The 11306-nt window shown below is 59.4% G+C and overlaps 2 protein-coding genes across 2 annotated transcripts in view; one reads left to right on the top strand and one right to left on the bottom strand.

Annotated features, from left to right (window-relative positions):
* Window positions 1-1963: 1963 nt before the first annotated feature.
* On the top strand, window positions 1964-5675 carry SLC38A8 (solute carrier family 38 member 8; the record flags this gene model as incomplete). The annotated part of the gene is made up of 10 exons (XM_080352007.1): window positions 1964-2184; window positions 2673-2871; window positions 3085-3238; window positions 3364-3468; window positions 3785-3842; window positions 4079-4193; window positions 4345-4492; window positions 4577-4782; window positions 4956-5010; window positions 5579-5675. Exons 1-10 carry the CDS (start codon window positions 2008-2010, stop codon window positions 5673-5675), a joined length of 1314 nt encoding a protein of 437 aa, XP_080208133.1. The 5' UTR covers window positions 1964-2007.
* Window positions 5676-6588: 913 nt separating this feature from the next.
* NECAB2 (N-terminal EF-hand calcium binding protein 2) overlaps window positions 6589-11306 on the bottom strand; it is a gene marked incomplete at both ends in the record, with an annotated part of 82589 nt that continues 77871 nt past the window's right edge. Inside the window, 7 exons of the mRNA XM_080352199.1 lie at window positions 6589-6617; window positions 6782-6873; window positions 7254-7331; window positions 7602-7714; window positions 7827-7883; window positions 8638-8717; window positions 9113-9231. Coding sequence (XP_080208325.1) covers window positions 6589-6617; window positions 6782-6873; window positions 7254-7331; window positions 7602-7714; window positions 7827-7883; window positions 8638-8717; window positions 9113-9231 — 568 coding nt within the window. The remainder of the gene's footprint in view (window positions 6618-6781; window positions 6874-7253; window positions 7332-7601; window positions 7715-7826; window positions 7884-8637; window positions 8718-9112; window positions 9232-11306) is intronic.

The raw sequence follows: 11306 nt of genomic DNA, 5'->3' as shown, positions 1-11306 counted from the left end.
GCATGAGCGTCCCGCAAAAAGGCTTGGGCAAATCTGTTTTCACTTACCAGGAGAGCCGTTGGCTTTCCCCAGCCTGCCTCTTCCCTTCTGAAGGCGAGAGTGGAGTGGAAGAGGTGACATCTTGTTGCGATGCCAGAGAAGGGACCAAGCCTTCACTTGGGAGCCCTTAGTGAAAGCTCCCACTTTTGGGAGTTGAGGTGGGGCTGCTGTTAGGATGGCATCCGTGCTGACACAGAGGGGACTTGGTCCATCTCACCCGTGGCATCAGGATCTTGCGTAGGACCAACAAGCAGCAGCTCTGCAAGTTGTACTGGTTGTGAAAGAGTTGTCAATAACGGTGTAAAATCTCAAGGGCCAGACCTCGGAAGGGGTTGAAGGTAGCAAAGCATAATTGTAGTCAGTGTTTTCATTTGTCTGAAACAAGGACTGGCCATTTGCACCTTTGTACCTTTGTCTTCAAATGAAGAATGATGAAATGATGTCTTCTAATGAAGAATGATGAAAATTCATCAGCAGCCCTTTTTCCATCAAAATAGGTAGCTGCCCGGGGGACACAGCAGCAGGTAAAGCTCCCAACCCATGAGGTCTTGCCTCACAGCCTGGGGGCTGGAGCACCAAAATAAATGGGAGAAAGGGAGGAAGAAATATAAGCAAGGGTGCCCAGAGCTCCTGAGCAGAGAAAGCACTCAGGGCTGCTATGCGGGCATGGGAGGCGGGCTGGGTCTCTTTGATTTGGGGAGCTCCTGTCAGAGGGAGCCTGGAAAGCTTTGGTGTTGGTGCTAACAAGGAGGCTCACTCCTCTCATCGCAGCGCTAATGAGAGATTACAGCTCCACTGCAGGCTTGAAACTAGAGTCAAGTTGTATCAAAGCGCCAGTCCGAATTAAGAGCCTTTCCCGGTGGTTGGTATTTTACAGCCCAGTGGCCAATTTATAAATTGTGGAGGCCAATTATTTCCAAAGTCTTTGGTGTGCAGCTAATGAAGGCCTGGAAGGGCCCTTTTAAACGGTTGTAAGCCCTGTAGGCAGCAGAGATGTAATGGAGGTGGCAGGCACAATTAGCCATCTATAATTCCTTCTAGCAGCTGATTAAAGTCTCTTTATCCGTCTTACTGAGATCAGAAGGGCACATATTTGGGAAATCAAAAATGCATTAGGGGCTGACAGCCAGCACTGGGGGCTGTGCGCTGAACCCCAGGGCCCTGGGCATGTCCTGGGAGCAGCACAGAATTGCCGTGTGTCCCCCATGTAGGGGATGGGGCCTCATCCCTGTAGGGTGCAGCCTCTTCTGTGCAGGTCCCTGCAGCATCAGTCACCCAATCCTGTTGTCCCAGCACCTGTTTTCGCTGCATGTTTGGGGTGGGATGGCTCCTGGCAAAGGTCTCCCGAGAGCAGGAGCACACCTGTGGGTTTTAGCTGCTGCCGAGACACCAAGGGGTGCTGGCCTCACCCTACACCTAACGAGTGCTGAAGCGTCCACCAGCCAAGTGCTCTGAAGGGCACTTGGTAGAGCCCCCTTCCCTCACCCTCTGTGTGCCGCAGAAGCTCCAAAATGTCGCATAGTGGAAACTTCATGGATGGGGGAGCCCAGCTGGAATGGTGAGCCCCCAGCCTGCTCAGCCCGGTGCTGGAGGCTGCTGGTTTTGCTATGGTCTGCTCTAGCTCTTCACGATTTGGGGGTGCCCCCAGACATGGGGACATGGACTGCTGGCTTCAAGCCGTGGGGACACACGAACCATAGTTCCCACCACTCTCCAGGGGGGCTTTGGGTCGATGCCCACCCCCCTGCACCCCAGCTAGGGTGGGATCAGGACGGGGCTTTCCCGGGGGGTGGGGGTTTCCCACGGCGGCTCCTGCCCCGTCGCCCCCTGCCCCCTCTCCACTCCCCGCGGGGGCGGAGGGTTCGCGGAGCCCCCGCGCTCACCCGCGCCCGCCCCCACGGGGCCCGGCAGAGGGGGTAGCGGTCCCGCTGCCCGCCCGGCCCAGAGCCGTGCCGGGGAGGCGCCGGGATGGAGCGGCCGGCGGGCGAGGGCCGGCCCCTGCTGCCCGCGGCGGGCGGCGCCGGGCTCACCTCCGCCGGAGCCGTCTTCATCATGCTGAAATCCGCGCTGGGCGCGGGGCTGCTGAGCTTCCCCTGGGCCTTCAGCAGGGCCGGGGGGGCCGCCCCCGCATTCCTGGTGGAGCTGGTAAGGGGGGACCGGGGGAGCCGATCCGGGGTGAGGGATGAGGGGCTGTGGGCAGCGGCATCCCCAAAAGAAGCCGAGGTACCTGCTGGTGCTGGGAAAGGGGCAAAGGGAGGGTGAGGTTCTCCTGTGTTTGGGACAGAGGGTCCTGGGGTGGTGGGGACCCTCATGTCCCGACCCAGGCTGAAAGGGAGAACAGGGGTGCAAAAGTTACTGCTGCCTTAGAGATACTCCATATCCAAAGCCATGCTTTCAGCTGGCTTTTAGCTCAACCTAAAATAAAACTGATAGCTGGTCCCCTATGTGCCCAAAAAACCCCAAATCTAGACTCAAAGTATCATGTAGGGCTGTTTCTTCATCCTTTTGCTGACTTGTGTTACCCAGGGCCACAAGGTGACCTGGTCCCTGACCATGGCCCTGCTGGGTACCCCTGGGTCCGGGTGGTGACAGAGAATCAATGTGATGCTTCTTGCCGGGTCCTGTCCCTACAGGGGTCACTGGTCTTCCTGGTGAGCGGGCTGGCGGTGCTGGGCTACGCAGCGGCCCTCAGCGCCCAGCCCACCTACCAGGGGGTTGTCCGAGCGGTGTGCGGGGCAGCAGCAGGGAAGCTCTGCGAGGTTTGCTTCCTCCTCAACCTCTTCATGATCTCCGTGGCCCTCCTCAGGGTGGTGGGTGACCAGCTGGAGAAACGTGAGTTGTCCCCCCTGCCCGATGGTTGGGGTGTGCCCAGGACCGCTGACTCTTGAGAGTTGAGGGGAAGGTGGTCCCATGAGGGCTGGAGCAGCCCCAGGGTTTTTTGGACCCCCGAGGGTATGGGGATCCCTGGCCCTGCCATGGTGTGATGCTCCTGACCCCCTTGGGCCACCTTTTGGTGCACAGCTGACCCCCTGCTGCTCCCCACAGTGTGTGATTCCCTGTACCCCAATGGGACGTTGAGTGGGGCCCCCTCAACACCTCCCTGGTATGCAGACCAACGCTTCACCCTCTCTGCTCTCTGTGTCCTTGTCATCTTCCCGCTCTCTGTCCCCAGGGAGATTGGCTTCCAGAAGTACTCCAGGTACATCCTGGGCTGTCCCTGTGGTGGCCCATCCCTGTGCCCTAGGCCATCTCCTCCCGGGTCCCTGCGGGGCGTGGGACAACCTCCCACCTGCTCTGCATGCTGACACTCCCCTGTCCCAGCAGCATCCTGGGCACGCTGGCTGCCTGCTACCTCACCCTGGTCATCGTCCTCAAGTACCACCTGCAGGCAGAGAGCCTGGGCTCGCCTGAGCCCCCCCAGCCCTCCAGGTAGTAGGGTCAGCCCTGCATCCCTCCCACCCTGTCCCCTCTGGGGCCACTTGGCACCAGTGGTGGCATGGGGCAGGGCTGGAGGCAGTGCAGGGGGTGGCCCTGGGCGGGGGGGTAGTTTGGGACAGCACTGGCAGAGTGGTGGGTGGGTGGCAGCCCTCTGCCCCAGCCGTCACTCCAACAATTGCCCCCTTCTCCCAGAATCACTGAGCACGAGGTTCACATGGTGGCATCAGGGCTTCACAGCCTTCAAGGTCCTCTCTGCCTCTGGGGGCCTCACACCCTTTGCTCTGTGTTTCCTCCCCCCACACCATAGGGCCTCTTCCTGGGCTTCTGTTTTCAGTGTCATCCCCACCATCTGCTTTGGCTTCCAGGTAGGTGACCCTAGCCCCCCTGTCTCCAGCTGCTGGGACAGTATTGGCAGCCTCCTGCAGCATCCCAGACCACGGGGACCCCATGCAAGGCAGGGGACCCATGGCTGTCACCAGATACGGCTGTGGGGCAGGATACAAGTCTCTGGGGACAGGGCACCCATGGGTGGGAGAAAAGGTGTTGGGGATGGGGATTGTCACCACGTAGGGCCCCAGCGTTGTGCTCCTGTGTCTTGCAGTGCCACGAGGCCTGTGTGGCCATCTACAGCAGCATGCGCAACCAGAGCTTCTCCCACTGGGTGGCTGTCTCTGTGCTCTCCATGCTCATCTGCCTGCTCATTTACTCCCTTACTGGTAACACCGGCAGCTGGAACCCTTCACCCTCTCCTTGCCCCATGGGTCCCCTGGCCCTGGAGCTCTTCCATCCTCCTCCAGGCTCCTCCATCCTTGTCTCCAGCACAACCACCCCTTCCCTGGAGGTTCCTGCCACCCTCCCTCTCCACAGGGATCTATGGCTACCTGACCTTCGGTGAGGCTGTGGCAGCCGATGTCCTGATGTCCTACCCAGGGAATGACCCGGTTGTCCTCGTCGCCCGCCTGCTCTTCGGTGTCTCCATCATCACCATCTACCCCATTGTGGTGCTGCTGGGCAGGTGAGGGGACAGTGGTGAGCTGGGTGTCCCCCCACACTGGTGCAGCTCTGCCAGTTGCCATCAGCCCCTCCTCCTCCCTTCCAGGTCAGTGGTGCAGGACTTGTGGGTGACCCCCAAGCACAGGACCACAGCAGTGCCCGAGGAGCACGAGCAGCGGAGCCGGCTGGTGCTGACAGTCGCCTGGATGGCCACCACACTTGCCATCGCTCTGTTTGTCCCGGACATCGGCAAGGTCATCGAGCTCATTGGGGGGATCAGTGCGTTCTTCATCTTCATCTTTCCAGGCAAGAGTGAGCGGCGGGAGGGACAAGTCACTGGTGCCAGGAGCATCACTGTAGGCAGGGGGCTGCAGTGGTGGGTGGCCCATGCTGGCCCTGCTTTGGGGGTGCAGGGGTGTGCTTGTGGAGGATGCTGTGGCAGGGAGCGGTGCCGTGGCGGCATGGCTGAGCTTCTGCGTTGGCAGCAGGGCTGTGCCTGGTGTGCATGACCGGGACCCGCACCCTCGGGCCACGCAAAAAGTGAGTGTCTGCGGGTTTGGCGGTGGGCAGGGGCAGGGTCCCCAGGGGTGCATGCCAGCCAAGGTGGGGTCCCTGCAAGGGGGGCACCTGTGGGCTCTGAAACAGCAGCACTTGCTGCAGGACATGGGGTGACATGAGGGTGCAGGCCCACAGGTGGTGGGGCTGGGGGTGGAGCTGGGGAGGTGGCAGGGATGGGGGTATGTGGCAGTAGGACAGGGGCTGTGGCTGCAGGAGTGCGAGGAGCAGTGGGGATGGTGTGGGACTGTGCACCCTCAGTAGTGACTGTACAGTGGTGTGGGACTGTGCACCCTCAGTGGTGACACTGGGTGCAGGCAGAGCTGGGAATGACCTCGTGGTAGCAGCTGCTGGGTTTTTGACCAGGTTTGCGAGTCGTTGCAGCAGGCACGGGACAAACTGGAGGGGCTGTCGAGGTCTTTGGCTGTCCACTGGAGGCAATGCAGAGGAGCATGGCAGAGGAGGCTGGGACGCCACTAAGGGTCCCACGCCCAGAGGGAGTGTTACTGAGGGCCAGCCCTGTCCCATTGTCCTCCCTCTTGTGTCCCCACAGGGCTGCTCTCATCTCCTGGGGTGTCATCTCTGTGCTCGGTGGTGCCTTTGTCTGTGGGCAGAGCGCTGCCCTGGCTGTGCTGGGGCTGCTGCGCTGAGGGGCCATGGACCTCCCCCATTGTACCCCAAACTGCCCCTCACCATACCCCAAGCCCCATTGCCCCAGGCACAGCTGCACCACCAGATCCCATCATGGTTTTATTTGGCATCACTGTTCCCGTTGTACAGCAGCTAATAAATACAGGACAGGATATTGGGGAGGACCCCACACGACGCACCCCAAGGGATGGTGGGGTGGGGGGCAGGATGGGCAGCGAGCGCTGCACACACACAAACAGATACACATACAGATAGACATACAGACCCTGGGAAAGGGGAGGGCAGCCAGTCCCACATCTGCAAGGCACCCACTGCCACTGCGCACACGCAAAGGAAACCTCAGGACCACCCACAGCCCCTCAGGACTAAGGGGCATCCCAAGAGCAGGGACACCCCCACCACCACCCTGGCTCTCCCCCAGGGACAAGGGTCCCCATCCCTGCAGACACACACACACACTGCACTGGGTACAGACTAATCCCCCTGGCCCACTCCCTGGGTGGCTCTGGGGACCAGCAGGGACCCCTAACTTACCCCCCACAGGGGGGCTGCAGCCTCACACTCCCACCCCTGCCCCTCATTACCTCCTACCCCCACCTTGCCCTCTTCCCATCGCCTGGCTGCCGGCACCCTGCCTTACCCACTGCCCGTGTGTGGGGGATGCGCCCCCCAACCCTGCCAGCCCCTCCTTGGCAGGCTCCAGGGGGACACCCCCAGAGACCACCCTGCTCTAGGGAGAGGTGACCCAGGTGACGGGATAGCTGGGGGGACACCTGTTGGGTGCTGGGGACACACACGGGGGTTTCTTTCACTGCAGACAGGTCACACCAACACCTCCCATCCACGTCCATGGAGGGGGTCGCGGCCACCCTCCAGCAGGGTGAGTGCTGGCGGGACCCCCAGCACCGGTGGTCACTCTCGGCTCAGGGTGCACCACGCAGCTGTAGGGGAATGGCACCTGTGGGTCACGCCACCTGGCCTCACAACACACCAACCCCCCCACCCAGCCCTGTCCGTGCGGCCCCCACCCCACACCCGCTCCCCAACGGCAGGAGAGTGCCTGGGGGTCTCCATCCCCCAGGCCACAGGGCAGCCTCCCTCCTACCTGGCACAGCCACGCTGGATACGGCCTCGGGCTGGCTCAGCGTGTCCACCTTGACGTGCTGGAAGCCCTTGCAGGTGGCACTCTGCAGGTGCCTGTGTCCGGGCGGGACAGGGTGGGTGACAGCACATTGGCAGCTCACAGTCCCCCAAATTCACCATCTCAACCTCCCCTCCCTGACCGTGGCAGCTGTGGCAGGGGTTGAGTGCCAGTAATCCTGCTCATCCTCCTCTTGGGCAAAGCAGCTTGGCACAGTTCAGGACAGTGACACCTCCCATCCCCCATGCCCAAAGGCATCCCTGGGTGGAGATGCAGAGATCCCCCAATTCCTTAATCCACCTTACAGTGACAGCGCTTCATCCCTGCCATCAGACAGGGGATGGAGCTTGAGGCTCAGCAGCTCCAACACTCCTCCATGCCCAAGCAACCCCACCAAAAAAATGAGCTTTTTTCCCCCCTTCCGCCCTTCCCCTACCTCTTCCAGTCTTCCTCGGTCTCCCAGAACTCATAGACGATGAAGGTGACCCCATCAGGCAGCTTCACCGCGGTGACACTGGTGGGAGCAGGGGAAGGGGTGAGCCCCGAACCATTGGGCACCTGTCCCCTCACAGGCATGCTGTAGGGTGGCCACCACGGGGTGAACCCTGCAGCCCCTGGCACTCCCCAGCCCATGCAAAAGGGACTGGGTGGCCAAGCATCACTACAGCCCAAATCCTGGCTGTTTTGCCTCAACCCTTCACTTCATGGGGTGCCCCTTGCTGTGAGGGCAGTGCGACAACCCCCAGCCCACCCCAAGCCCCCCCAGCCCCACCGCGGTACCCACTGGAAGCAGTCCCGCTCCCCGGCCACGCTCTTCAGGTACTGCTTCAGGGAGCTGCAGAACTCGCCCAGGTGCTTGTGCGACACCGTCATCTCGTTCCGCACCAGGAGGAGGTACTGCCAGGCCCCCCCAAAAAACACAGCAACGCATGAGACCCCAGAAAACATGGTGAGCCCCCCCCGCCAGTCTGATGCCAGAGACACCGCAGCACCCCGCAGGCGCTCTCACCGTGCAAGCTGTGCTCTCGCTGTCCGACAGCCGCTGCTGCAGGTCAAACCAGAGAGTCTGGGAAAGAGCGACAGGGGGGTGGGCTGAGGCTGCATGTCCCTCCCAGCCTGGTGAGTTTCTGTCCCCAGCGCTTGGCATGAGGGGCCGTGTCCCCTTCTCCACAGGGCATGGCTCCAAGAGCCACTGGCACCTTTGCGCCCTCCCATCAGGACCCTCTGCAAAAGCTCCTAGTGCAGCCAACATCCCCGAGACCACGTCCTCGCGTCAGCCCCTAAACAGCTTGTCACGGTCCCTGAATTGCCCTGGGGATACAGAAGCAGGGGTGCCCACCCCTCCTCAACCCCCGCTTGTACCTTCCCCAGCCCCAGGCATGCTCTTATTTCCTTTGGCAACCACTGGTATGGTGGTTTCTGCCCTGAACCACAGCTTTTCCCCCATCCTGCTCCTTTCTCCCTTCTGCCCTGCAAATGCAAACCAGGAGGATTTCAGAAACACCTCCTGCACTGCAACATTTTCTCCTTCGGTCCCTAGATGGAGTAACACTGCCTCTGCAAGAGACATTGCTTTCTTATGCCTTCTTCTTGTCTAAAAGAAAACCTCACAGTTAATCATTCCACATTAAACAACTGCCATCATCTCATCAAAGTTACTTCCTCCAACTCTGCCACCACCAGCAACCCAGTCCCCACCCCCAGCCCATGCATATCATGGTGCAGGGATGGACATGGCCACCTCCTGGTCACCTCCAAGTCCCTTGCAGGTATGGGGACATCCAGGGGACAGCCCCACTTGTGGAAATGCTGGCCCTTACCTTGTCCTCCAGCCTGCCAATCAGCTCAGCCAGTCTGTTGATCTGGCCCTCCAAACCCTCTGCCTTGGTGTCAGGGGAACCTACGTGGAGCCGGGAGGCAGCATTTTAGATTGGATACTAGGAAAAACTTTCTGGAAAGGGTTGTCAGGCACTGGAATGGGCCGTCTAGGGAAGTGGTGGAGTCACCACCCCTGGAGGGGTTTAAAAGACACCTAGATGAGATTCTTAGGGACATGGGTTGGTACCAGAGTTAGGTTAATGGTTGAACTTAATGATCTTGAGGGTCTCTTCCAACCAAAATGATTCTATGATTCTATGGAGTGAGAGGTGCTGGCAGGCACCCCCCAAGAGTTCCACTGCCCTCTGGGGAAGCTGAGCATCACCTCCGTGCTGCCACTGGGACTACAGGTCCCGTCCCCAAGCACCCAAGGCCACCCCAGGCTGCTGGTGAGGCTGGGAAGCGGCCACCACTTACCAGTTGGGAAGCTCTTGCCGTGCTCCCTGGGGACCACTCGGCTGGTCGGTGAGTAGCTGGGCACAGGGCTGTCGTACCAGCTGTCCATCAGGCCGTGACCAGCCTTGCTGGGGTAGTGCCTGCAACCAGAGAGCACATGGGCCATCAGGGAGCAGAGCCAGGCACGTCCAGCATGAGCTGGCCCCGCAGAGCCAGCGCTGGAGCATCATTTTCAGTAGCTCTGCCACCAATGTCAGACCCCCTTGGAGAGCAGCAGTGCCCACACCTGGCTGGAGACAGCACACTGAGAGCTGGGGACCTGATGGGCACAACAGTGACCAGCATCGTCCCTGCCCTCCTGTCCCCCTCCACGCACCAAACTCCCTCTAAAGCACAGCAGCTGGGTGCTCTCTCTACCCTCCTCGGCTACCCTGGGCAATTTCGGCTGGCTCTTTTGGTGCTGAGGGAGCAATGTCCAGGCTGCTGTTGTCCCCAAAATCAGCTGGTGTGGATGCGAACTTGCACACAGGGATGTGATGAGCTGATCCTGAAGAGCATCCCCAAGACAAGGAAGCGAGAACAGCGATAAAGGTGGCAGGAACATCCCTGTCGCTACAGGCTGTGCAGTAATCCCATTGCCAGTGCTGAATAATCCCTCGTCAATAGGCAGGAAATTAGGCGAGAACAGGCAGAGATTTCTTTTTAATCACAATTTAATGAGGTGTCTCAGGCTTGGATGCTCTGCTCCTGCACTTCGTTTTACAGCCCTTTATTCTGGTGCTTTTTAGGCCACCTCTTTGTCTCCATGCGGATGTGGGATGTGTGAGATAGAAAATTTTTGTGGGGTCTTTTTTTTTTTTTTTTTTTTTTTTTGGCTCTTATCACCATGAGAAAACAAGTACAATACTCCTCATTACAAACTGGGCCCACACATCAGCAAATAAAAGCCAGCAAAGTCTTTCATGGGCTCTAATTGCTCTGTCTGATGTTGGGCTCATTTCCTCCTCATTGTTTCCCAAGAGCTTCTACTTTTCCCACATGTTTTGTACAAGTTTTGCTGCAGACCAGTGGTTTCCTTCCAAAATGGGGAGAAAAAAGTGATGTGGAGTGATGAAACCCAGAGCATTTCTCCTGGGAAAGCTGGTGAGATGTCACCAGGGCTGCCCAGGGTCTCACTGTGTCCCAGGGAGCAACAGCTCCTGCAAGATGCTGGTCTGGGACATGCTCGCTGCTGATGTTAAAACCAAAAACACCAAGACCTGGCTGCAATGAAACATTCAAGTACATGGTGTGGTGTCGCAACTGGGATTTTCATGCTCTGTGGTCCAAGGGCCTTTGTTCCCTCTTCCCACCCACGGATCGGTGAAACCAAGGCGACCTACCCCCCCCCCGGCATCCCCCGGCCTCCTGGTTTGCAGGTGTGACAGGAGACAAGATCTGCTTCATGAGCATCTGATGAACAGTTTCCGTGGCAACCTGTCCTGGTTACAGCTGGTGACAGTGATACTCCGGGGAGGCAAGTGACACTGTGACACCAAGCGAGGGCTGTGCTGAGGTTTGGACTATGCTGCTAGGTACTCCTTATATTTTAGTGCTGGAAGCATTTGAGAAATCTTGAAACCATCTCCTCCATCTTCCAAGCTGGGTAGGATGTGCTGGGCTATGGGGATGGGGATGGTCCCCTCCTCATGGGACCCAAGGATGGTGGTACCAGTCTCTTGTGCACGAGCACGTTTCGCCTCTGCAGAGGAATTCATCCATGGGTGCCCTCACAGGAGGGACAGCATCCCCAACATGGGACACTGCCCATGGCAGGCTGGCCCCAGCACACCCCAGGCACTTTTTTTCCCCCCGAATGGGACCAGTGGCATTGCTGGGAGAAGCAGCCCCATGCAACCAGCACCACCCAGCACCACCCAGCACCACCCAGTACAACCCTGCGGGTGCTTCCCCCCTGTTTGCATCCCCCTGCACCACTGGCAGGCAGAGCGGCCGAGCAGGACCCTTTGGGCTGCAGGAGTGTCAGGGACAGGGCAGGACAGAGCACTGCAGGAACACCCCGAGATCTCTCATGGAGCCGGGAAGGGAGGCAAAGAGAAAGGCAACCGCTTGCCCAGCTCCCCTTTGCTCCTGCACACCTTCTACTGCATTTTCCCTCACCATGCAAAAGCATCCCCAGCTCTCCCTCCACCCTGCTGTGCCAAAATCAACCAGG

The sequence above is a fragment of the Nesoenas mayeri genome, assembly GCF_963082525.1.
Source record: "Nesoenas mayeri genome assembly, chromosome: 12".
Classification (NCBI taxonomy): Eukaryota; Metazoa; Chordata; class Aves; order Columbiformes; family Columbidae; genus Nesoenas; species Nesoenas mayeri.
Note: the sequence above shows the minus strand (reverse complement) of the source record. Positions and strands in the feature narration are given on the sequence as shown.